The sequence below is a fragment of the Dermacentor andersoni genome, chromosome 5 (genome assembly GCF_023375885.2).
Source record: "Dermacentor andersoni chromosome 5, qqDerAnde1_hic_scaffold, whole genome shotgun sequence".
Classification (NCBI taxonomy): Eukaryota; Metazoa; Arthropoda; class Arachnida; order Ixodida; family Ixodidae; genus Dermacentor; species Dermacentor andersoni.
In genome coordinates, this window is record NC_092818.1 from 160,037,708 (window position 1) to 160,065,613 (window position 27,906).

General features: G+C 43.2%; 1 protein-coding gene across 2 annotated transcripts; it reads left to right on the forward strand.

Moving 5' to 3' along the window:
• LOC140218620 (cytochrome P450 3A8-like) lies at nucleotides 1–27,710 on the forward strand. 2 transcript variants are annotated; one of them, XR_011894824.1, is made up of 15 exons: nucleotides 1–271; nucleotides 5,589–5,685; nucleotides 7,085–7,137; nucleotides 8,299–8,395; nucleotides 8,911–9,027; nucleotides 10,765–10,853; nucleotides 14,717–14,862; nucleotides 16,684–16,799; nucleotides 18,480–18,624; nucleotides 20,889–21,049; nucleotides 22,414–22,505; nucleotides 24,485–24,628; nucleotides 25,195–25,357; nucleotides 27,252–27,509; nucleotides 27,595–27,710. XR_011894824.1 is itself a non-coding variant. In XM_072288447.1 (14 exons), exons 1-14 carry the CDS (start codon nucleotides 204–206, stop codon nucleotides 27,327–27,329), a joined length of 1,566 nt encoding a protein of 521 aa, XP_072144548.1. In that variant the 5' UTR covers nucleotides 1–203; the 3' UTR covers nucleotides 27,330–27,710. The 2 variants fall into 2 exon arrangements, 1 of the variants encoding a protein (XP_072144548.1); XM_072288447.1 differs by having other exon boundaries at nucleotides 27,252–27,710.
• Nucleotides 27,711–27,906: the final 196 nt, after the last annotated feature.

Here is a 27,906-nt window from a genome sequence, read left to right on the forward strand (position 1 = left end):
CGACGTTGCCTTCGCTGCCACTCTACGTAGCAGCGAGCGCAGCTGAACCAACGCGTCGCGAATTCTGAGCTCGGCCGTCGACGAGCGGCAACGACGCGACTTCCACCGGACAGCGAGCGGATCGTTCGGCGTGCAGGGGGCGCTGGGAACACCCCTGTGTATGGTAGTGCGCTCCCTGAGGCATCACGAATAGCGGATTGACCATGGCGACCTTCCTGGGATTACCGGATTGGATTATCTTCGCGGCGACGGTCTGTGTCCTCTTATATCTGTGAGTATATTCTTTCACTTTGCGAACTGTGACGTGCTACGCATCCTCTTGGCAGCCAGAGGAAGCTGCGAGCCAAGTGGCGGGTAGCTAATTAAATTAAGGATAGATAAAAGGAGGGCACAAGAAAGGGCACAAACGTACGCAGCGCATTCAATGGTTGTGTGTTCGAGGTGCATGCGCACATATACGTCCGTATAGGAATGCATGCTAAAAAAATTGGAAATCATCCTTTCAGTTAAACATAACTCTCTCTCTCTCTCTTGCGTCGCTGACAGAAGGCGTCTTTAAATGGAAATGGTTTCCACTGGCATTGCAGAAGTCTCCGGGTGAATTTTTTCGTCGCGACCAGAAATTAATTTTTTAAGGCGAAAGCCTTAAGTTGCTCATAGCCTCGATCGCCTTAAAAAAAAAAAAGAAAAAAAAACGCGTCGTCTGGTCCAATGTTACAAAAATTATCATCAGCAATGAGTCGTATCCCCTAAGCAAGCCAAAAACGCAATGGGTTATCCGTCTGGTAATGTTGAGGCTACAAGCACGCATCAAAACGAAGTGTACAGTGCATACATTCATTGAATCCCGCATAAAACGTTGGGAAACGCGGCGTCTAGTCGAGTGACAGTGACAAGAACTTTATTGGAGTGTCCTGAGGAACTTAATTGGGTGGAACCGAAGGCTCCCCAATCAAGCTGGTGGCTCCGCCCACGACAGGAATGGGAGGTGGTTACTCTCCGCCACGTCGCGGGCCCTCTGGACGGCCTGTAGCTGGTTCGTGAAATCCGAGCTCTTCAGCAAGGCCTCCCAGTTCGATATGTATTGAAGGTCGGAGCCCGCGTTGTACGGCCACAGTCAGAGCATATGGTCGAAAGAGGAGCATGCGTGACCGCACTTGGAACACGACTACGGGAAGTTGGGGTCTATCCAACTAAGCACTCTGTGGGTGAAGTAGGATCTAGTCTGTAATAGCCTGAAAATACCAGCCTGAGTCCCGTTCAATTTCGGGCTGTGGGGAAGAGAATTTGCTCCTGCTGTGTCTGTAATGCGACGTAATTTAGTGAAATGTGGGAAGAGGATCTTTGAAGGGGCAATCCTGTGGGAGAGCTGAACCGTTAGCTTGGGCGCGGTTCGTGAATTCGCGCGCCAGGCAGTTGGCCCGCTCGTTAGGGTTTCAACCCGCTTGGTTAGTTATATCGTTCAGGTGGGCTGGCAACCACGTTGTGACCTCCAGTTTCTTCGCCCGTAGTATTACGAAAGGATCTGTTGACGATGCCGACTGCGTGTTTAGAAACTAGAGCAGACGAGAAAGCCCTGACCGCCGTGCGCGAGTCAGAGAAAATGGTTGTCGGGCCTTTTGCGGCTTGAAGAGACAAGGCTATCGCGGTTACCCCCGCTTTGTTCGTATGTGTGGTGTAGATTGACGCGTCGCTGATAAGTGTTCCGCGCACGTCAACGACCGATATTGCAAACCTGTCTGGTCGAGTGGCAAAAGAAAAAAAAAAAACCGCGTGATCTTCTCAATGGCGCATACACCTGTAAGCAATGGCCACGGCTCATACCCCCGAAGAGTTTTGCGAAGCAATATTGACAAAAAGAAAGACAATGGAAAGCAGAAAAGTATAAGGTCACTATACAAGGTGTCCCAGAGTTCAATATGTGCCGATGCACTACTCGCCGTGGTTGCTCAGTGGCTATGGTGTTGGGCTACTGAACACGAGGTCGCGGGATCGAATCCCGGCCACTCCGGCCGCATTTCGGTGGGGGCGAAATGTGAAAGCAACCGTGTATTTAGATTTATGTGCGCGTTAAACAACCCCAGGGGGTCGAAATTTTCAGAGTCATCCACTACGGCATGCCTCATAATCAGAACGTGGTTTTGGCACGTAAAACACCATAATTTAATTTTCTTTAATACCGATGCACTCTAAGACGACGCGACCAAATGCATGTTGCTGACTACTGTATGTAGTAAGCCACACTATCTTTTTCTATTCTGCCTAATTACATAATTGGCCAAGATTAATTTAATTATCCAACTTCTGAAGCAACGAAATTAGGCAAAAAATTCCAACTAGAAAGTTTTGGAGCGCTTTGCAAAGCGTCCGATTAAACAGTGTCTAACTTTCTATCAGGTATAAGTGTTTTCCCGCTTATTGCACATGCCCGAGAAAAAGAATACCACGTGACATGCCCACTCGAGCGTCGCGATTGCAGCGCAGCGAACATACCATATAGCAGGGCGTACTGCCGCTTAAAAGGCGACAGGGCAGAGGCGTAAGCGTTGGCGGTGCGATTTACGCCACCGATGTGATTCCCCCGTGGCGGTTCATGATAGCGATAAGCAGGCGACGCGGCAGCACACAAGACTAACTGCTTTGTTCGTTTGTACGCGGAGCGTTTGGCAGCGCTGAAATCACCGCGCGCAAGCGGGCGTCTCACGTGGTATTCTTTAAAAATTTATTTTGCGGGCATCTGCAGCAAGAAGAAAAATCACTAATGCCTAATAGACAGAAAGTTGGGAAATGTTTAATCGGACGTTTCGCAAAGCGCTCTACAACTTTCCAATCCGGTTTTTCTGCCTCACTTTGTTGCTTCCGAAGTTGCAGTGGTTACTTAGTCTTGGCTAATTATTCAATCAAGCAGAATATAAAAGAATAGTGTGACTTACTCCGTACAATAGTAAACGGCACGCATTTGTTCGCGTCGTCTCAGAGTGCATCGGCATATTTTTAAGCTCTCCATGGCTAAAGTTAGCTCGGACATCCTGTATAGGTAGTGCAAGTAAAACAAAGAAAGCAAAGAGGACTAGAGATATCGCAAGCCTAACATGAATTAACGCAAGATATAGCTATTGAAGCCGACCAAATTCAATATTAGAAAAAGAAATAGGATTGGAGGATGCTTAAGCTTGGCCTTTTAGAGTGGAATGCGATAGGACTTAAAGATCCCTGACTGCTTCGCATGGTTCCCGGCAAGTGCAACTTACGTAACCTTAACGTATACCGGGAAACGCTGGCGGCGAACGCTATGTACGAAGGCTAGCTTTCTGGTAGAAGCACGGCCTCTTGCGTGGGCCGATTCTGGAGGTTTTAATACTTTTAATACTTAAGTCTGGGAAGGATTTAACATAAAAGGCATGCGCTGTCGATGTCTCGTTTCACGACATTTGTTTGTCGGCTGTCATTATACAAATTCCGAGGAATAACTTTGTCAAGACTGTAAGACATGGTCTGAGCAACTTTAGTGACAGAATGGCGTGGCAGTATAGCCGGCATATACCGCATGTACATAACCTAAGTATATACGGCACTTTACGCTCACGGACAACTCCGTCGACGCTGACACCGGATTTGCTGCGACGTGGGGCTTTTAACGCTGTCAAGTTAAAATATCGCCCCTTATCAACTAGCTTAAATGCGCAGTTTACTCGTGAGGAAGATCGATCGAAAGGTCCGACTCAGCCCTTAATCTATTTATTCCAAAACGTGTCCTATGCGCGACATCTAAACGGCCGCGGCTCCTCATTGGCTGTATTGTCGTGCTACTGAAAACGACGTAATGGGTTCGGTACCCGACTGCAGCTGCTAAATTCTGTTAAGGCCAACCCCAACAATCTTTACTCACGCACGCCTTCAGAGCCAACTCATCTGCCACTACCTCTATACTGTGCTCGTCCTGTGTTTCCTTCACACCGTCCGCCATTTTTTTTCGCGCTGTTACCACTACGAATGCTTACCAACCTGCCCACTTTCTACTTTATTACCTCTACTACACGCCCTGCTAAACAGATTCTCCAAAAGAGGAAATGAAAGGGTGTCTTTTCACACAATATATGCTTCGAGTTATCGACGAATTCGACTTCGCTCTGCCATTTGCTAGCCGCCTGGTTAGCTCACATGGTAGAGCGGCGGCCCTCGAAAAGCGGTGGTCCCGGGTTTGAATCCCGGGCCAGGACGAATTTTTCTTCAACTGCGAGGCTTTTCTTTCGAGGAACCCGTATGGGTTTCCTTTTTCGCAATTGCTGCGATTGGGCGGCTGTCTCATTTTCCTTTAATTAATACAATAAACGTATTTCGCTCGGCATTGAGAGACTGGCGCGGCAGCCACAGCTGTGTGTCTTACCAAACCGTGACTGCTTGATGACGTCATTAACCTGCGCCTATTCCGTCACGCAAACGTCAGCTTTGCCGTCGCATGACGTGGACAATCAACAATAAGGTGGTTCCCACGAATCAGCAATTTTGTCCCTCGTTTCATAAACACGCTGCTTCAAACTACTAACGGCGTTTCCCTGATGTGCCAATGTGGCCACTGTCTAAGCCTCCAAATTGTTAACACAAACATCTGGGGCCAAAATCACAAAGTTTATTGTTTGTAAGTGCTCTTTGTCATTGGCAGGCCGCCTTCGCTAATATATTGTCCTGCTCCTGGATTGGCCGGAATTGGTTCTTAGGAACAATTAGAGTTTAAGAGCTCTTTATGAATACCGGCCCTGATGAAGAGAGCGCTTTCTGCACTATTTGTTACTGCTCAGTTCATTGATGGAATTTCTGTGCAAGCTGCAATAAGGTTTCACGATACACCTTTCAGGTTAATATACCTATCGTAGAAAAGAGTTTAATTAAAGGTAACTGTAATAATATTTTCGAAATATTTGAATTACGGTGGCCGACAGTGAGTTATTAGCAAGCTGATGCGTTATAAAAATGATTTGTGTACATTTGCTTGACAGTCGATAAGTTCCACAAAGACAATACCACAACATGTCGGTAAGAGCAGCTCATAAGGACGGACTACAAGGTTCTCTCATTTTAAAGATCGTTTACCAGCTGTCACCAATGTCTTTACAGCATGTTATAAAAACGCCTAATGACAGTTAATAAACTCCATGCTCACTATCAATTGGTTCTACAAACGTAAATCTGTCTTGCAATTTACTGTTCACTAGAAATTTCAATTTAAATTTTGTCCTTCTAAAGCCCTGAAGCAGGAGTTCTTATGGATGCTTTGACGAGAGAAAAAAATAAATGCCGCTTGTCGATGACGTCACAATTAGCGATGTGTGCGTGCGGCTGTGCATGTACTGCATGCGCATGTGTGGAATGAGCACACATGCGATGCCAGTTGGTTGTACATACTTCTTGCAGATATCAGCGGAGTGCGACATCCTGCATTAGTTCTGCAGTTCGCAAGCGATTCCGTGGCACGTGAATAATAATAAAACAAGAAAACAGTGTCAATGTAAAGACGTCGTTTTTGAGGTTGCTCCCTTTACGCAAACAAACCAAACGCCCGACAACGGTTATTTGTGCAATCTTCGCAGGTATGCATACCGGAATCGCAACTACTGGAAGAACCAAAATGTCACGTCGGAGCCATTTTCCCTCATATTTGGCCCCACGTTGAAGCTCATGTTCCAAGTAAGCTATTATTTACAATTATTACAAGTTATTGTTACAACTTTGCCATGTACCGACGTGGTAAAATAAATAAACTTCATAGTTCCAATTTCGAAATGCTCATAGCTGCCCGAAAATTTTTTTTTGCTTCAGCTGGTCGCATACCCGGCAGCTCATTTACCTTTCAGACCGCATACATTACAACACACGAAGCATTATGACTTGAGGCAAGGCTTCATCGCGAAAAAAAAAAAAGAAAAGAAGAAATGAAAGAAAACAGAAAAGGAACAAAAAAGAAAATGTGTTTAGTAGCTATCAATTAATAGGCTCTTTCAATAAAACGTTGATATTATAGGCCATTTTTTGTTTTGTACAATACTTGTTTGTTCTTTATACCAACACTTCACAATGTTAAGACTAGTTACACAGCTGGCCGTTTGATGTTTCATCTGACTGCAGTTTGTTTATAAACAAATATGTGCATGAATTATAGCATAATGATGACTTATTCTATATATGCTTGAGCCGCATCATAAGGTGTGTTTCTGAGACGTGTGTCGAAAAATACTTTTTTTCTCATAATATCGTTGCCACGAAGTTGCGCTCGTGAATAAATAGCTTGTGACCTCCACTGCCCACAACCCCACCAAGTGTTGCACCTCACAGAACCCAGACTATACTATTATTCAATGGCACCTGTAGAAATACACTGGTTCCTATCCTCAGGCAGGATATAGTATTGCTGTCTTCTTACCAAAAGCTTAGCGCTTGACAACCGAGGCAACTTCGAGTAATCAAGATGGTTTCGCGTTCACACGTCGCCACTGCTATGCTGTGTAGTTTTACATAACAATATGATTTCATGGTTGCCTTCGTCGCATCGTCCTGATTGATGTGATCGTTCTCCTATTATTTCACTCTGCTGATCTAGGAAATGTTAGCGCCATTTGTCGTCTGACTTTCAAGCCATAACTCGTCGTCAGACGATGAAACGGAAACGACATGATGGAAAAAATAAAGCAGCAAGAGAACGAAAAAGTACAATTAACAAAAAGGGTGTCTAGAAAATATTGACATCACCCATAACGAAACAGTATAAAAATGGAAGGACTCGTATGTTTAATCTGGTGTACGAATTAACGGCGCAAGAATTATATAAAGCTTTGCAATAATCATTTTCCTAATAAACTACCGAGTGATATACCTGCGTTATGTGTAGCCATGCTACAGTGTTACGCAGGAGTGACGTTCGCTTTTGAAGGCAGTAATTGCCATGCTTAAAATAATCAAATATCCAGGTGATACGATGCGCCAGAGATCCACTCTTCATTTAAGTTTGTCGTACTGTATTTTCATTCATTACATCAATTCACGCATTCTATTTTGTTGATCTTGGCTTCAATGCCCTCTTACTTTACAGCCTATTCATTTGCTTGATACCACCCGGTACAAGAAGTATGGAAGATTATTCGGGTGAGTGCATGGGTCACAATTAGGTAATTGTCCAAAGCTAACCAAAAACATGTAGGGCACACATAATTTCAGGAGGTTTTTTTAGTTCATTGCATCGAACGCGAACAAGGGCTCGGGAATACTAGAAGTCACAGATATCTAAATGTAATGATCTTATTATGAAGCAGACGATAAAACAAGGGTTTTTTTAGGTTAGTCTGGTACACATGATATTGGCCGCTCGATACCTGGAAGTTCGATACCGGCAAATTCTGTTTTAAGCACTGGAAGCTTAAACTACCCTCAAAAGCAACGTTTTCGATGAGCTGAAGTGAGGTTTCAGTTGTGGACAGTTTAGCATGCCAATTACAAATTAATTACTATACTAATGAAGTTCTAGCGCAAAAAATATCATCGTCTTTCTTATATATGCCTTCTTATGTATCGTCTTATATCTATATATATATATATATATATATATATACAAATGTGTTCTCGGTGTGTGGAAATAAAGGTGAGCCAGTTGCCCGCAAACCATTTCACGTCAAAGTTCAAACTTGTTCACATTCATTTCTGGCGATGGAGGGTATTGCCGCTAAGAAAGCAGTGCAATGACAGTTGATTAAAAAAATTAACACACTAATTAATGAATTAGTAATTGATTTGCTGAGGTAACCACAACTTAAAACGCCCATCAGCACATCAAGAAAACTATTACTATAGGCACTACATTCGGTTTCATGCGCCTAAATTCAAGTTTTAAGCATCAATATCAGTGTATGAAAAACAATACGTAGGGTTTTGTGGGGTTAAGGAGAAAGGAAATGAACCCTGATTTCGTCCTCTGATTTATCGTGAGCGACACTGGGCGCTTAATTGGTTGTTCTGAGAGTGCAACTAAGAGCGGCCTCCGTCTATCTAAATTTCGTGAAGTATTCGTACTATAACACAAAAGTGGCTGTCAGTTACGCTCAGTCAGGTAACTGGAGAAACCGAAACTGTACTAGAACCTAACCATGGACTAACATGGCAAAGCTCCACAATATTATATTTCTTTATTGAGAGCGAAGGCATTTGGACAGCGTGGTGTTAGCAATCAGTTAAATACATGCCACCGAATGTAACTTTCCTCATTCTTATCACACGGTTACATACAAGGGACGACTGGTTAATTGCTTGCAGCACCTTTGAGACCGGCAAGAGCGTCCTGTTTGTCGCCGAACCCGAACTGGTGAAGCAAGTCATGGTCAAGGATTTTCCTGCACTGCCGAATCGAAGGGTACGTCGTGTAGTAGGGCTAAACCAACTTCCTCCTCAGTGGTGTAATCGAAATATGACGAAAAAAGAAGCTATGATGTGAATAAGATGATTGTTATTGCAACATATTTCACTTTTATTTCATAGAAACAACCACATTGCAAAACGAGACGTTCTGCGACAAACACACAAACAAACAAACAAACAAACAAACAAACAAACGAGCGAACGAACGAACGAACGAACGAACGAACGAACGAACGAACGAACGAACGAACGAACGAACGAACGAACGAACGAACGAACGAACGAACGAACGAACGAACGAACGAACAAAAAAGAATAGCTTAGCAGCGTTCGCTCACGCTATATACTGCTCCATTATTCACAATACGATGCCTTCATTTTGCGAAGCAACGGGTTACTGGTCTATTTAGTTTTGCTGAAAGTGCCCGAAATGACACGCAATCACTTTCTAAAGGGGACAGTGAAAAGGTCAATGATTCCCTCCTCGCTACCCGGTTTCTCCTGTTACAGACGTTCAACTTCTCCGACCCCATATTGGACAACATGATGAGCATCATTTCCGTCGATAGATGGCGAAAGATTCGACCGGCCTCGAGTCCTGCCTTTTCCACTGGAAGGCTGAGAAAGGTGATGAGCGTTGTTGCCTTCGTGATTTTTTTAAGCAGTAGATAGCCAGCACGTATTGACAGTGCCATATTATAGAACAGAGACGGTCATAGACAAGAAATATATTTTTTGAAGCTCCTGCATACTAAACGGAATGCTGAAGATGCATAGCCGGTGTGAAAGTAAAAACAAAACAAGGAGTTCACGAAAAGATGGAGGCGAAGTGTTGAGCCAATGGGCGAACCAAGAAAATATCAACCTGAGTCAATGTTTCATATACACGTCTCTTTGTCGAAACATTGGCTTTAAGCTTACACTTTTCTTTGTTCTGTCACTGGTTATCACATGAGTAACAAAATAAGAAATTGGAAACATCTTCTCTAAAGACAATCAATAAATGAGGGGTTCCTTAAACGAGAGTAGCTGCTTGTTTCAAATTAATGTTCTGCTGCATAGAGGTTTAGTGCTCTCGGAAGGAGTATGCTCACTTTTCTTTTGGTTACTAGCAGCGAACATAGCCCAGGAAGGAGGTAATTATTCCACGCCAAATAACATATAAGAAAGGAGTTGCAAGCTGCCTTTTTACTGCGAGATTATGTATCTGTACTGATCCTACTGCAGAAGGCTCGATGTCAAGAATATGTTCAGCAGTACAAAAAAAAAAAAATCGCTTTTAGTAGTTGAGAGAGGCTACATCGTTTACAAGTATTTGGGTATTATAACTTCTGTCTAGAGTGTTAAAAAGTAAAAAAAGAAAAAGAAAAAGGAAGATATTAAAAGGCAGGTATAGGAACACAGTAATGATCCATAAAATGTGGAAAAATACCTTTTTTGCTCTTCTGGAGGAAGAACTACAGAAGGCATTGAAATAGGAACCATCTTTTACAGTGACATATGGTATCAAAACATATAAGCTCGCCTTAAAATACCGATTATGATAAATACAAGAATAGGCAGGTGCGTAAGAAACAGCTTGGTGAACGGCATGATAACGAATGTTATTCCGTGAGAGCCCTTCCTTTGGGATTAAGGTGTCAGTCTTACACCGTAGTACAGATTTGACTGACCATGTCTGTTTCTTGGGGATGATTTCGAGGATAAACTTGTTTTTTTGTTCGACCATAGTAGCCAAAGAAATAGTTGGAAAGGCTGCAACACAGCGCAGTCGAGTTGAATTCTCAAGAAGTGCAGAGCCATGATAGACGTTGCGTGGAACTGCAATAATCGATCATGAACCCATGCTCAAATGTACCAGTGCCCTTACATTGTTGTATAAATTGTTTCCACCAATTACTGTCTTTTGTTCAGTAAGATAATTGTGTTTTATCTGTCTTTGTAACTTGTAAGAGGTAGTAATGCACAGAAAATCGTCAGAAAGTCGCAATATGACAGCTAAAGGGGTACTTATTAATGGGAAAATCCAGGTGCGCTACTTTAGTGGCTTGTACCAAGCAAATATTGCTAATGATAATTAGCGTTAAGAACACGCACGCACAGAAAAATAGTACGAACAAAAGTAAAGTATGCAGCAATATCACACGATGACGCTTGCACATCAAAGATGGCTGCCAAGCATTCACATTCAGAAGCATGCATTACAGCAGATGGCTCAAGTAAGCAGCATAATTATTTAGGGGTATTTTCCCTACACCGTTACACAACACAAACTAGCCCAAGTACTAGTACTGCTGGAGCAAATATTGCGTTTCAGTTGTCATAGAGACATGATGTATGATTGGCATCGACGAATTAACGCAGATGAATTCCTTGATTGAGGACTGCGCACTGGTGACAGCAGAACACCTGAAAGAGGCGGCTGCAAAGGAGGAGGACATCGACATCAAACAGTGAGTGCCCGTGCGTACTTTCCGAAAGAATGAATATCATTCCCAAAGTAGCTCCAACGCTCGTGTTCACAAAGACATCTGGGATATTGGCCAACGATTTTGCTTTCGGCAGCAAACAATATGGAAGCGAGCGAAATAGGATGGTTCATAATATCAACAGAAAGATTACCGAGTAATCGCTTTTGATAGCACCAGGAAAAGCGTAGAGAGTGTGGTAAAAGAGGCAATAACCAATTTACAGCGTTCATCACTTTCGTATGTGTCTTCTATCGTATCTATACGTGTCTCGCATCGTATCGTACGCACGCGTCTTGCCGGGCAGGCACTCGCTAGTGTGCATGGTTTTACAAGAAAGTGTCACGGTATACTGTGTTATTCTCTGGTTTTGCATAAGTGTACAGCTGTATACCTTCCTGCCTAAATCACACGTATATACACAGACCACTACCATGTTAGGTACAGGATTTCTATTTTCGACAATGAAACGGATGGACAATTTGTAGAATTATTGCTTCTGCTCATTTAAAACGTCTTGACAATCGAAGCAAGAAATCCTGTTCCTATCGCGGTAGCAGCCTGTGAGGGATGATGATGCTGAAGAGTAATCTATGTTATGAGGGTAGCATTGGTCCCGTTTTTTTTGTTGTTGCACCATGGTAAATATGTTTAACCATGTGCAGTGAACAATCAGTCGTTAGTAGCGCCGTGTCTTATTCCCCTTCTGTCGTCCTGCGTGCTCTCTTTCGCTTTACCTCAAGTTACGCACTACCAGATCTAACCAGTCTGTCCTTATGAACGTACGGTAACAATGCTTCGTCCGATGCGCACTACAAGAAGAATAAGATTACTTGCTTTTGAAGTTTCCGCGCTGTTAGTCGCGCCTGATGCCTAAAGAGGTCTGAAAATAGTCACTCGAACGGAAGTGATGTCCCAGAAGTGAAGCCATACTGCCGCCGTCTCAGGGGGCACTGGATAAAACATTGGCTTATAGTGAAGGAAGAGAAGCGCTTTTCTCACATTCCCCACAAGTTTAACATGGCTTATTTAGTCTTACACAGACACTTCCCCTCTTCCGATAAGAAGCTGCGGGAACTTCACTCCAGCAATTTTGTAAAGCCTGCTTGAAAATTTGCGGGCCACTAAGTCCCTCGTTGTCTTATGCATTGCGACGAAGTCGAAGTGTCTGCGAGCCATGACGCTATTCCTCTAGCTCACCTGTTTTCCACTGATTTCTGCGCACATCTTTGGAGAGCCGCCATGGTTCGTGGCGCGGATGCAAGTTGACGTTCCCGTGCCTCTGCCGGGGATGGCGACTTCAGCGATGGCAGCGTCTAGAAAGCGTACCGGCCTCCAGAGAGATACCGACGGCGATAACACCAGTGTCTACTCGCTCAGCAGTGAGGACTTCTGCAATGACGCATTCGAGCTTGTGCGGAGCCGCAAGGCAAAACCGAAGAAACACCACCAGGGCATCCATGTCTTCGAGCACATCAGCGGTAAGACCAACTCGGCATACCGCAGTCATTACCATTCTATATGTACCAGAACCCGATACCGACAACCTGAGGCAACTCAACAGACAGTCAGTCTTCGTGCAACTTGAAACAGTGGCACCATATCAAATCACAGACGTTACAGTCAACCCACGAAAATATGTGTTCGCTAATGATGTCAAAGATGAGACTACGCTGAGAAATTTGAGTAAATTTACAGAACTTTGCGGAATGAAGGTCCGCTTGTATATTTCCCTGGACAGTGAAACCACTGTTGGTGTCATCTACGAAGTGGACGTCGGTACCTCCAGCGCTCACTTGCCGATTCTAGTGAAGCCTGCCGTTCATGGCGCCGGCATAATCCTTGTGTATCGCCTAGACACATCCCACTGTGTGAAAATAATTTTCAAGGGCAAGACTCTCCATTCGCATGTTAAGGTGGGTCCCTTTAGGTACCCTGTGCGGCCATTCATTTAAAAGCCACTCCAATGTCGCAATTGTATGAGGCTGGGACACGTGAGCGCCGTGTGCGAGAACACGAGAGTGTGCTCACGTTGCAGCGAGTGCCACGCTGCAGACCCTTGTGCGACCACGGTTCTCAAATGAACGATTGCCTTGGCACCATGATGCTTCCTCGAAAAACTGCCCCAAACCGAAGAAGGAACAGGTGGCCTTGAAGCAGATGGCGAGAGGCCGCTCGTCTCGAAGGGAAGCTGTTGCGGTCGTTAGAAATCGACGCTCCCGGCGCCGTCGCACTTCAAAGAATGCTGATGCCTCTGTGAAAAGTACGCGCCATCCGACAACACATCCTCCTTTACCCCCGAAGCCTGGTGGAATCGAATTTAAATCTGACAAGGTCATAGTGGAGATCAATGCAACTTGGTCCGTACTAATAAAGCCACAGTCAAAGTCAGAGCCACAGCGGAAGTCATGACCGAAGCCACAGCCGATGCCGCAGCAGATACCGTAGCCGATACCACAGCCGATAGCACAGCCGATGCCACAGCCGATGCCACAGATGAAGCCGAAGCCATGGCAAGTGACACAGCAGCGCACCGCTGTAGAGTGCACAGCACCGGTTCCTGACGAATTGCCCAAAGAAGACCGGCAAGTGGTTATGACGATCCGGTCTCTGATGAATACATTTCGAAGTCTCTCGAATAACCTGCACACTCCGTCAGCGCGAAGTGCAATGGAAGTGCTGGATGCTCTGAATTCAGTACTCGCAAGTCTTGAGCAGGCATCGTAGCTCACCCGCAGCATTCTATTCGCACTGAAGACAAAAAGGCTGGGTTTTACTTTAACGATCTAATTCCACGTACTGCAACGTACTGCTGACGAGCAGTGGCTCCTTGGTCTTCACAGGTGGCTTCAACGGGCATCACCAGCTATAGGGAAGCGCCAAGATCAGCTTTAGGCAGCAGAATGACGGCAGCGTATTGTATCGGCGGGGCACTTGCTTCGACTTGACGGATCTGAAGGCGCTTTCTTGCGTGCACACAGCGTTCAATCTATCCCACTCTCCTCTTTCTGTTCCCCCTTTGTCGTCCCCCATTGCAAACCTGACGCTCGTCTAAATGACATACTTGCCTTTCCTCTCCATGCTCTCGCTCTCTTTCTCTCTCTCTCTTTGCGCATTGCGTCATGTTTATATCTCATATATAGCATACATTACAAAACAGGTGACCTGTAAGACTCGCCGCGCAACGTTACCTTTTTACGGCAGCCTTGAACAAGTGCATACGGAACACCGATGCACCTTTAACATCATGTTGTGCCAGCCGAGCCTTATATTGTCGAGTTTCGTGTTTATGAAACATAGCTGCTATAAAATATGCAGGACTTCAAAGCGCAAATAGAGAGGTTTGTGTCACTTCAGACGTAGGGCAATACAATTTGCTCTAAATATAGAAGTGTTTATAGTATCATCGAATTGTGCCTTTATTATTATATCTACGCTCTAAACTCATCGCTGTGCTTCACTCGATTTATTTAATTTGGATCTGCATGCACGTGGATGTTGCGTCCTCCTCATATAGCTCGAAGGAATGAGAAACTACAGAATAGCATCGACTGCTTCCTTTGGAAATTAACGGTCACACTCCCGTCAACGACATTTGGGGGAAGGCTGAACTAATAAAGAGACTATTTGTTATAACTTATATCTTCGTGCTGCTGGCTGGGACAGCATGAAATGGAACGAACATTGCGGCTGCTTGCGAGGTAGTCAATAGCTACAGTAAATCTAAAGTACTGCATTGACCTCAGCCATTCTCAATTTTCAACAACTACGAAGGGCCTTCATCACTTTTAATGTGATCATTTTATTACCTACAATGTACGGCCTACTTAATGGTTCCTGCCGTACAGGTTCTTCGGCAACTATGCAGTGGACGTAATTGCAAGATGCGCATTTGGCACGAAGTTGGACTCTCACTCGGACCAGACCAATGAGTTTGTCACCAGGTCACGACAGGCCTTCTCGGGACGTGTCACACCACGCATTTTTCTCTTTTGTGAGTATTCCAACGTGGTCATATCATTTTTTTTTCTGAGCTGGTTACTTAATCTTTTCATGAAGGTGATAATGTGTGTTATTTACAAGAAGCGTTATTTCCTTGCGCCTTATTCTATTTGTTTGTTCGTTGCTTCCGTTCTTTCACTACTGTGGCTTAGTGGCTACTGCATAAAGGCGAGGTTAAGGTCCCGCTGCGGCCGCCGCATTGGCGAAGATGGAATGTATGAACTTTACAGTGCTTTGGGTGCATCTTAAAGAACCATAGGTGGTCAAAATCAACCCGCAGTCCTTTGTCCCTCATAAAACACTATCCAGCTTCGTGATGTTAAGCCAACTAATCTAATGAGTTCATTCCATGTGTAGCGCGTAGTGTCTTTTTTTTAGCATTGTAGACACAACGAACGTTCCCGTTTGCCTCACAGAAACTGGTGCTTTCGAAAGTCAATAAATAAAATAAAATAAAGCTCGGTCTCTACTCCACAAATATTTCCTTATTTTCCCGAACAGCCTATTAGCATTCAGGGTGGAAACATTTCGAGAGCGTCTCCGTTATCTTGGAGTGGCTACGCCCAGTGTGGTCGTGCATTTTCGAGAATCATTTATTGCCGAACCTCTCTGATACTTATAGCTGGACTGCGGGCATAGCTGCAGTCATCGCGGTGTGTGCATAAAACATCCTGGAGCCTTAGCGCGTTATCAGATTTAATATGTGGATGGCTCATGCATTCTGACATAGTGTTGTGGTCGGCTGCATTTTTTTAAGAGGAAGATTTAGCTGGGGCCCAACTGCGATTCCGGCTTTTTAAATACATGTAAAACGCAGAAACGCTTTCCTGAGATAAACTTTGGGCCCATTTTAGTGAAATGTGCTGCATTTGGGAGAGAATGTTAAATTACAGTGACCGCTGGCAGCGCATTTCTCATTTAGGAACCGATTTCTTAAAGGGAACATTACAAAAATTGGTAAGATTAAAAAAAAATTGAAGCACGAAGTTTACAAATTCGAAGCTCTGCACTAAGAACAGATATCAAAGTTCTGTCAATTGCACTCGTTAGATCGTCCAAGGCGTACGAATTTCATTTAACAATTTTCAGATTACGCGAATTTGTTACATGGTTTGCAGGGGTTTTCCAAAAGTCTTACTCAAATAATAGTGATATATCTGAAAGTCATATATAATACATCAATTTTGTGAACTTTAGATGAACTGTTAGATACAATTTACAGAATTGTGATATTGCTTTCATTGCTGAGTGAGATTTGTAAACTTCATAGTTTCGTTTTCTTAAGATTTCTGAGTTTTAACAATTGCTATTAAAAGACTGGCGACGTAAATCGAAAATTTGATACCAACAGTAAATATATTTTAACTTTTTCTTTCCAATGCAACAAACCTCATCAAACTTAGTGCAGTGGTTGCAGGGAAAAACGATTTCCCCTTTTCATGTATTTAGATAAGAGCCCCCGCGCTAAAACTTCCTCTTAATGGCGGGGTGGTTAGCCCGTGCATCTTCCTCAGTATCAAAGAATACTCACAGAAAACTTATTTGCATGCATGTGCATGTGGCGAGTAGTAATAAACAGACTAAGTACGTTACGTTAAGATGTACCCAGTGTACGAAGCGTTGTAGCACTTAGCGCGGGCTTGGGCAAGTTAAGATATATTGTAAGAAAAAATTGGTGCTTGTTTTCATACGGATGCTGCGGATAGCTTTGACACTTTGCGTAAAGGCCGCAATTGACTTTATTTTCTTCCTTGGATAGATAAATGATGCGCTGAAATAGCGATGTCTTCAATAAATAATTTCTCAATTTCAGTTGTATTCCCAGCCATCTCAAGATTACTTGGGCTGCGACCATTTAATACGGACATATTTCTCTACTTCAAGGAGATATGCCTCAACATCATCAAGGGCCGACAGGACAAACAATTTGTGAGTAATGATGTGGCCGTTTTGTAAACGTTAATTGAAGATTAATACAGAAGCAAAGCTTGCGCACACCGATGCCGACACGGTCACCACATTCTTTTCCAGACATGACATTACGGCACTGCTCTCCTATGCAACAAGGAGAGTCTGCAGCATGCACTCCCTTACAATTTTTTATAGAAAGTCTATAGACAGTCAATAGACACTTGTCTATGAAGTCTGTATACTCTCTATAGACATTTCTTTATACTAGTCTATAGTCAGTCTATAGACTTATGGCCATACACTTTTTACAGGCTAGTCTACAAAAAGTCTGAGTCTATAGACTTCCTATAGATTGTCTATAGACTTATGGCTGTACGCTTTTTATAGACTAGTCTCTAAATGTCTGAGTCTATAGACTGTCTATATACTGTCTATAGACTGTCTAGAGAATAATGAAAATTCATGTTTGTAGACAAGTGTTTGCAGAATGGTCTATAGACAACTGTATAGGCTTATAGTTCTACATTTGTAGACTGAAGTCTATAGAATGTCTATAGACTATTCCAATAGACCAGTCTGTAGACAGTCTATAGGCTTACGGCCATACACTTTTTATAGACTAGTCTATAAAATGTCTGAGTCTATAGACTGTCTATAGGGTGTCTATAGCTTAATGAAAATTCACGTTTGTAGACAAGTGTCCGCAGAATGTTTATAGACAAAAGTGGATAAACTTATACAGTTCTATATTTGTAGACTGAAGTCAATAGTATGCCTATAAACAAGTGTCTATAGACTACCTATAGACATTTGTCTATAAACATTTTATAGACTTCCGTCTACAAAAGTATAAATATATATACAGTTCTATTTTTGTAAACTGAAGTCTATAATATGTGTATAGACAAATGTCTATATATAGTCTATAGACATTTGTCGATAGACATTCCATAGGCTTCAGTCTACAAAAATAGAACTATATACAGTTCTGCTTTTGTAGACAGACGCGGACAGCGTCACCATCGCCTCATCCAGACATGACATTACGGCACTGCTCTCCTGTACAACAAGGAGAACATAGAGTATGAACTGGGCCAATTCTAACTATCGCCAACGTTACCTTTTTACGCCAGACCTAGAACTGTGATTCAGTATTCCAATCTAAGCAACGCAAGTTCATACAGCTTTACCTCAGACTCAAGATGGCGTTTATTCGATCTTTAACTTCATAAGATGGGCCGCAAAAGTGACTCAGACGGTCACAGCCAAAGCCAGAGATGATCTCGCACATCCTCCGCGACGGCCCTCATTGCAGTAGAGAATGTTGGGCGCTTAATGCCGGAGTGTCTGGTTTGGATGACAGACCACTTTTTGAGCTGAAGATTATGGCGCCGTCGAAAAGCACAAAAAGTTCGTGGCGAACAAGAGCACCCTAAACTTTTTTAACGCAGAGCGGCCTCACCTCCGGGCTTTAGAACTGCATGACAGGCGCATGCGCATTGTGACGTGTTGTGTGCTGAACATATTTACAAATCGCATGCATAGGTAGTTCGCTATGGACTTCATGGCACACTGTCTCAATTGCCTCCCTTTCTCCCTTTCCGCTAAATATAATACCAGGCCAGAGAGCTCTTCCGGCAATACTCTTGGTTTTTGACATAAAAGATACTTATATATATATATCTATATATATCTTAGCGGCAGGAAGACTTTCTTCAACTGATGATGGACGCCAAGGAAGGAAAGCTTGCACCCGCAGTAGAAAATGCTTCTGAACGCGACAATCAACTCTTCAACCTTGGTTCCGACCTGAAGCCCGACACGTCGTTTTCGTCGAACAAAAGTATGGCTATCATTTACTAAATGTTTTTTTCAGGCTTAGTAAATGGAAAAGGTGTCTAGGTGTGATCGAGTGACACGTACAGCCACGAAGCTGAATATACATCAAGTGATGTTAAAGACCTCAGTGCAGCTTAAATATATCATTGTTAGCGCTTTCTGTACAGTGTGTTGCTCTTCAAGGTGCAGAAAAATGTGGCTGCTTCATTGAAAACAGGAGGGAACAGACGTGAATTACTTTAAATGAGCATTGTGTCATTCTGCTGCCGTAACCATACGTCGCTTACATTAGCCCATGCTTGGAAATTGAGAATATCCCACTAGTAGACGCGTTTTTTTTTTCGTTTGTTTCTACGTGTACACAAGAGCATTGGCCTTTTACACGTTGAACACAAGAATGATTCGGCACCAAGATTATTGTCGACAAGAGATTCTTCCTAACGTATGCAATGCGCGATTAAGCTCTCAACGAAGGAGAAAGAAATTGATGCTTTGCGCACCGCAAATGCTAAGCAAGCTAAATGTGAGTGTCTGTCGTAAACTTTTCTGGACGTTTGCAGGTAGCCATGGCAGAGCATATTCTCGATTGTAGTTGGTTTTCCGAAGTGATATTGGGGCAGTGTTCCCGATGGCGGCCGTCACGATTTTGTGTCTTCATTATTTCCCACTTGATTTCAGATTAGTTCAGCGCTACGTTTCAAAGCCAGAGGATCACTAAATGCAATTTCACAGTAGCGCATACAAAAATTCATTATGCAGCGTAAGTTCACACGGTAACAATTGCACGAAATCTTCAAAGCAACTCTTACGAATTCGAAGACTTTAATGTGAATAAGTTTAATGTCATGTGGTCCTGAACCCGGCATTGGTCTTTTTAATATAGCCGTTGTCAATGCTGTAGGTTTCTTGTAACTACCTCTTTGAGCCCAATGCACGGCAACAGACTTGTGTGTCACAACAAAGTACGGTACCTGCACAGAAAAAAAAAGTTTCCCACTAAAAGCATCAAAAATAACGATATAGGGACCGTAACACCTTTGCTCGGTCACCCCTTGTCGTCGCCGTGCCTTGTATTATACATGTTATGCATGATTATGTGTGAACGCATAGTAACGAATTTAAATGGTGCTGCATTGTCTCTTCGCGACGCTCTTCTTTTTTGCGTTCGCTACAGTGCGATTCTATTCTTCACAGCCTTACAGTCTCGTTGAACAGTCTTATGATATTATTAGTCTACAGAAAGTATGACTGTCATGCGCGATTACCATAGCACTTGGAACTTCAGTGGTACCATAGCTCAATCGTATGCGGTGACATCTTGCCTTTTTGTCATTCAAGAGCCGTTCCTGCAACTCGTTCGTCCTTTGGAGCGCGGAAAAATTGTCAATTCTGTAACAGAAAACGTATGCGCCAACCAGCACTGGAGTTAGCGCTTGCCTAGTGTCGTTCTCCCCACTTGTGATCGTCTTCGTTGGCGCTGTTCCTTCCTAACACAAACCGACGCTGCTAGCTTCGATATCACTTCTAAATTGTCCTACGCGGTGCCTTCCTTGAAACTGGAGATCTCAGAGGCATATGTCGCTGATCTAGGATGAATCTCGCTTCGTTCGATGGGGGTCCCGGAATGCGCTACACGAGATGACCGAGCAGTAAGGTTCATAGCCAGACCGTCGCCGTCATCTTCGCGATCTGTCGATCACATTTAGAAATTAAGGAGCTGGTAAGGATACTAAGGACGATAATGAAAGTTTGCATATTTTCTATAGCAATACAAGGAAAGGGGTCTCAGATGGAAAAGCTACAAGAGGTAGCTTCAAATCGTTTGACGCTAGGCAAAAAACGCCACAACTGGCAGCTGACCATCCAGGAAACGTTTCTTTACCCAGATGACGGGCAAGCAATAAAGTAAGAAAAAGCCGATTCTGGTTCATATGTACCCCACAAAGACGTCATAGAACGGCAATAAATCTACAGAGAAGAGAGGGTGCGCTGCCTAATGCGTTCAGTTAGCTACAAGTGCACTTCGCAAAGACAGCGGCGCATTAAAATCCAACTATGGGAACTTTCTATTTTAGCTACGTATTTAAGTCCAGCCTGACGAAGCTCATCTTCGTAACAATTACTAAAGAATTGAACTGGGAAAGAGTTAGAAGTTGTGTTTCAAGCTTGTTGTAAGGGCCAGGTTAAGCAGTTTTTACATAAAGGAGAGCAGATAGCGTAAAGCTGGTGCTGCGACGATATTTATAACCACCGATGTGCATTTTGCAGCACTGACTGAGGATGAAGCAATGGCCCAATGCGTGCTCTTCTTCTTCGCTGGCCAGGACACGACCTCGAGTGTGATCTCGTACACGCTTTACCAGCTGGCAATTAACCCCGAGGTGCAGGAAAAGCTGAGGGAAGAAGTGGACGAATGCTTCACTATGCACGTAAGCTGTCCAAGTCCATGCTTGAGTAATGCAGCTTGGTGGGTATAGTAGGTTGATGTTATAAAATCTACGTGCTTTCTTATATGAAAGTGTCCGAAGCAGTAACATTCAACAATCTGTTACTGCCTGTCACTTCCATAGCGTCTATATGCACTGCAGAAAGAAGGTCATTCTTCTTTCTGAAGACCTTCTTGAAGACCCTTTCGTCTGACGTTCCCTTCTTAGTAAAACTCGAGTGATGGTTCTCGGCGCCTTGACACTGATGCAGCACTGTTCCTACAACACATTTATTTATTTAAAGATACCTTACAGGCCCTTAGAGGCATCGTATAATGGGGGAAAGTACTCATAGTAGAATATTTTTGAGCGCACAATTGACGAGGGCACAGTGAAGGGGACACACACGAGCGCTTACTCACAAGTATTTTATTTTCGGAAAGATATAGAACGTATATACCCCAGCTATCAGCGCTGAGCATGTGCTGAGCATGTCAGTAAAACAGAAACAGATTAAAAAACAGATTAAGAAGGTTCAACCAGTATTTAAAAAAGCGAATTCATTTTCAGTGATTACAACCGATGGTTGGCTTATGCATCTTTCAGCGCACATTTTTATATGAAATGCTGCTGTGATTTCACGTGTTCGTTTATTTTTATCTGAAAACAAAATGTCAGTGTTAAAAAATACTGGATCACAGTGGCATAGATTGCAGTGGTTTGACAAGTGCGAATGATTTTCTTTACCAAGAGAACGTTCATGTTCTTTTACACGGGTGTTTATGCACCGACCGGTTTGCCCTATGTACATGTTGCCACATGTCAATGGAAGCCGGTACACAACACTTATTCTGCATTTGGTGAATTTTTGATAGTCTTTTAGACCGCAGTTACATTTTTTTACCCTATTGTCTAATTTGTTGGAAATAGCTTGGCACAGTTTTTTGCACATTGTTAGGAGCGCTGAAAACCACTTCAACGCCATACCGGCTGGCAACATTCTTTAGCCCATGGGGAAAATAACGTACGTAAGGTACAACTGCCAGGGGTTTTTGTTCGTGCTAAGCCTGTTTCTTGAATGTGTGGGTTGTACACCCTTCACTATTTTTATTACCTTTTCGGCCGCTCTGACTAATGTGTTCCGGGAATCTCACCTAAGCTAGTCTTGTTACCTGATTAGCAAAGCTTTCTTTTAGTCGGTGGCAACAAGATTTTAATAAAATCTTGTTGCCACCGAATGATAGATAGATAGCGGACATGACGAAACGCTCGAGGAAAAAAAAATAGTAGGTACCCCAGAGGCAGATGGGGTGGTTACTTTCCCAGAATATTGTCTAACATTTTGCCGTTTTCCATGTGCCACACAGGGAGAACATCCCGGCTTGGATGTGATTACTAAACTCAAATACCTACACGGTGTTGTCTCCGAGGCTCTTCGAATGTACCCTCCAGCTACACGGTAATGTCATTTTTTGTATGTGTTGCCGATATCACAGAGTATAAGCGGTACAAAAAGTTGCATTTTTCTCATCGAATACGAAGGCAGAGTTTTTAATCTGTTTGTCTCATCTTTGCGCAAATGGTTGTTTTATGCACGTTCAATATATTGTTGTTTAGTGTAGTACTGCATCTCTCTTTATTGTCTTCAGAAAAACTAAGGATTTTGGGTTGCTGCATTCTTGTTTTTCCGTGTTCCCTACTCTCATTGTTTTGTATTCGTGTGCCCTCGCACCAGTTCTTTAAACGCTTAATATGAGAGTTTTACTGCAGTGGCTTCACTTCAGGACCCCTTTCTGTACTTCCTTTGGCCAATCCAGTTTCTCCACAAATGTACAATTGCCGTACGATGTGTGCCTCTTTTTCCGTGGCCTTTCGAGAATGTATTATGGATGTGCCAAAATATTTACCTGTACGTACAAAAGAAAAAGAACCGAGGAACTCGATTATGTTAATCATACCCACATTAAGGCAACAGATAATGAAGCCAAGGAAAGCACCGGGTAAATTAACAGTGGTTGAAATTGGAATGTAGAAAATAATGAAGTAAAGGGAAATGAAGAAGGAAGAAACGATAGCTTGTCGCCGGTGGGAGCCATTACTTTATTATGTAGCATACGAGGGTTTATTAGCCAAGTGCCTGCTCTTCTAATATCAAGAGTTGCGTGACGCCATCGGGCAAAAAAGGATATTCCACGTCCGCCCACCCTGGCCCTGAGTGGCGCTGGCTAACACTCCTAGGGCTAGATCTTGTAAAACACAAATACCAAAGTTAGTGGACGAATTGATAGCCATGGCCGTAGCACAATTGGTTGTGCAATGCACGCGTAATACGGACGTTGTGGGCGCGGCTCCCAGCGGCGACAAGTGATATTTTCGTCAACTTTCATTTCCCTTGACTTTATTATTTCCTAAATTCCAATATCAACCACAGTTTATTTCCACGATGATTTCCTTGGCTTCATTGGCTGTTAGCTTTATGCGGTTATTACATGTATGCAGAATGTTAGGTTCATGCTCTTTTCAAGCTTCATTCAAGAAATCATAAGCACACGTCACCATTCACAAACCAGAAATATAAATATGATGCATGTGGCTAATCCAAGAAGCAATCTAATTTTACATATAAGTGCCACACTAAGTGGGTAGGAATAATGCATTTACTTCGCGATATATTTGCGTCAACTTTGCCTGATTAAGCAGTCACTGCTGCGACAGATCCTAACAGTTCACACAGGAAATTATTGCTTATTAGAAAGATGTTTCTGACTGAGTGAACTTACCATTCCGAACTAAAAGCAGCTAGTAGGTACGCACCACATTCACGGCGCCTTTTCACGTATGCACGCGATGCACTGAATGCTAGTACCCGGTAAATTCGGTCAAATGCCGCATTTTTCACGATACATGAATCATATAAATTCAAACCAAAGTCTTCCATTCCATTTTAAAGCATTGAATTATCACTAGACCCTTCGTTTCAATCGATATACTGAACATTTGAGCGTAATGTTGCTCAAATAATAAAAAGTAAGCACCGTAATATAGAAATATGCGGAGATATCGCTAATGTGCTCGCCTGCGTAAATCCGCATAATCTGAAATTTTATTTACCTTAAGTTTTCTCACCTTTGTAAAGTGGCACATAATAGTAACAATGGTACAGGTCAAAATGTCAAATTAGGTGGTAAGTTTCTGCTTCCAATGAAAGGCAGAGCGAGAGAGAGATGAAGAAGGAAATGTAAGGAGGTTATCCGTGTAGAAGAAGAAACGAAGACAGATTGGTAAAAAAAGGGGGGGAGTCAGTGCGAATATACTCATAAAGCCTATTGCATGAAAATGATAAATTTAGGAAGCGAGCTCAATGATATTTATAGGAAGCTAGCCTCAATCACAGTTATACGAATGACTGACATGCTACTGAACCTCTCATTGTGACAGAATTGAGCGATCGCCAGTCGAGGACTACGTTCTGGGAGACACTGGAATCAAAGTGAAGAAAGGGGATTTAATTGCAGTCCCCGTCTACTCCATGCATCACGACCCGCAGTACTTTCCTGATCCGTTCACATTCAACCCCGAGAGGTAAGCCAATAAAAAATGCATACGAAAATCTTGAATACTCTGTACTTAGAGGGCTGAAATGTGGGCATGTTGGTGTATCATGGTAAAGCGAGCTATAGTACGAAAAAAAAACGCCACATAAGGTCACCAGAAGACACAGAAGAAGAGACAGGCCTCTCATAAAGGCCGTGTGTATTGAGTGTAAAGGAGCAAGACACCGGGGACGTTGTCGACTGCAGGCTGATCTTACCTTAGAGGGCATGTCGGTAAGTGCTCTGCCCGAGCACTTTCTTTCAAACAGCTTTAGAAAACCCCAATGTTATAAGTATCTCTTAAAGTTCGTCATCGTTAAGAAGCGCAGTGCGAGAAAGCTGAACAAGACGACGCTCAGAGCGACACTTAGCTGGCCATAGTCACTGAGCTCCTGGCATTCCTCTCTCGTCGTGCTTCTTTTTTTTTATCCCCGGAGTTATGTGTAACTCGCCTTGACTGCATACTCCGCTGCCTCATGCTGGTACAGTCACCTAAGCTTAGTCTATTTTGAAATGAAGAAGGTCAGAGAGACACATTTGACCTACTTCTTGCAGGTTCAGCGACGAGAACATGGATTCCATCCAGCCGTACACGTACCTGCCGTTCGGTGCTGGGCCGCGCAACTGCATCGGCATGCGCTTTGCTCTGCAAGCAGTGAAGCTTTCTGTGCTCTACACTATTCGCAACGTCAAGGTGGTGCGCACGAAAAAAACGAAAGTGAGTTGAAGTGCTTGCGTCAACACCGTGCGTTTGTGTTTAACGGTTACAGAATACTAGGATCATGTGAAAGAAGCTACCAAGGTACCAAGGGAGGGGAGGGGGAGTAGTCAGAAGCGTTTGTGAGACACTCATTATAAACGAGAAGAAAGGGGGTTAACAGAGGGGCCCGATTTTTATTAGTAATATCATAAGAAGCCAACAAACACTGACACCAAGGACAACATAGGGGAAATTAGTCGTGCTTAATAAGGGAAATAAAGAAACGATAAATTAATGGAAATGAAAGTGGATGAAAAGACAACTTGTTGCAGGTGGGGAACAATCCCACAATCTTCACATTACGCTTGCGATGCTCTACCAATAGAGCTACCGCGGCGCCGTTTCCCCGTCCACTTTCTTGGGTATTTATGTTTTCCTAGTAGAGCCCTTGGAGTGTTAGCTGCAGCGCCACTACTCACAAACCTTGGCGGCGGAAGTGGAACATCCTTTCTACCGCAGGTGTCACGAGAACGTGATCTTATTTGGGTGAAGGCATCCGGTCAATAAACCCACACATGCTACCTGAAGGCATCAATGTTGCCGGATTCGAGACCATTGCTGATTCTAGACTCATCATAAAGTCACCTATTAGGTTTTAACACCACAAAATACCGCTCTGGAGCCTGTGAAAGCATCGCTTGGTGTCATCTTGTGTTACTGTGTTAAATGAGCTTATGTAGACATCGTATTGCATGCTGTGTGGCGTGCTTCGATGTTGCCATGTAAATGTGTACATTGAAGACGTGACACACAAAAATTGTAAGAAAGTGCAGAATGTGCATTTGTAGTCTCATCAAGAATCAGAAATAAGTAAATGATGCTGACTTTTATCGTTGAAATTGAATTTGTGGATACAATATTTTTTTTCTGCATTTGCGCATAATCGTTTTTCCGTGTTTTCTTTTGTTATCGTCTTCCCTTTGCTCTTGCGTAGAAATAACGGGGAACTAATGGGGAACAGCATTTATAGTTCAAAGCAACATTTTTGTTTTGAAAAATGGCTAAGAAATGTTTATGCGTATGTGTGTGATTTTGCGTTGTGCAAGTATACTCTGTCACTATAATTATTTCGGTATTCTTTGCTTCGAGTTCTTGCATCATTTCGTGCACATCTTTGAATTAAGACAACAGAAAGCCGGCGCTGTCTACTAGTTACACCATAAATTTGAAGATTAACAAATATATGGTTATCACAATAGAACATTGTAGCTAACTAAGGTTTAAACACTAATACTTAAACAAAATCCGCTTGAGAAACATGATGAAGTAAAATCAGTACCTAAAAAAAGAATGTTTTGGTGCATGAAAGCGTCAGATAGGTGCTGGAGACGACAAGGAGAGAAGCGTAGAAGTTAGGTTTATTTGCGTAGTGGAGGAGTATTTTACTGCAGGTTGTCGAGCTACAGGCACAGATAGACTTCAGTGCTGAGAACCGGTTGAGACAGAATTTCACATTTTGCTGATACTATCTGCGGATCGCTTCATTAACTTCGCCGAGAACTGCAGCCCGTTTGCGCACGCGCTTGACGGAGTGGAAGTGAAGTACCACCATAAGAAACAGTATGTTATGGTTCCATTTGTTTGCTTAAATCGATCACAATGTACTTCTTCATGATCAGCTAAGGCATGAAAACAGCAAGTAAGGAAAGCTTACCAAGTTTCGCTAACGGAGAGACCACTACGCCTTACATATTATGGCGCTCAGAATACCTTGCAATATGCTTACGGATCCTGGGCGGTATATAATATGTTTACCTGAACAAGGTCGCTAATTTTGACTACCTTGCATCCACGACCACATTCTTTTAGGGCTCGCAATACTATGGTAACTAAAATTATTTTTTATTTACAGGTGCCTTTGGAATTCCAAAACGGGTTCAGCGTCCTCACTGCCAAGGACATCACACTGGGAATCAGAAAACGGGACTAACAAGTGGGATGTTCTCTCAAGATATTAAACTCGTAATAACATCTAAAACTGGTTTCCACCTGACGAAAATTTCTGCCTAACCGAAACAAAGCGACACCAAGCTATTCTCTAGAAAGACAGCGTTATCAATGCAGGCGCAAGTTCCCTCCCGCATCGCAGTTCCTAATGTATATTAGCAACGTAAGTTATTATTAGGTTAACAGAATCAAGTACTGTCCAAAGAACAAAGGAGCACTGAATTTAGTAATTTGTTTTCTTTCCGCAGATACATGATGCGGAGTTGACGTACTTTTCATAAGATGCAGTTGCCAATTACTGCACGAACACAGACTGCATTGGAATGAAGAGTTTGCAAATAAAACATAGTATTTATTTTGCAAATTTCGAAAAGCGTTATTGAATTACCTAAGAGATCTTCACGATTTTCGCGTTGACACGTTACGTGTTAAGAGATCATCATCATCATCATCATCATCATCATCATCATCAGCCTGGTTACGCCCACTGCAGGGCAAAGGCCTCTCCCATACTTCTCCAAGAACCCCGGTCATGTACTAATTGTGGCCATGTTGTCCCT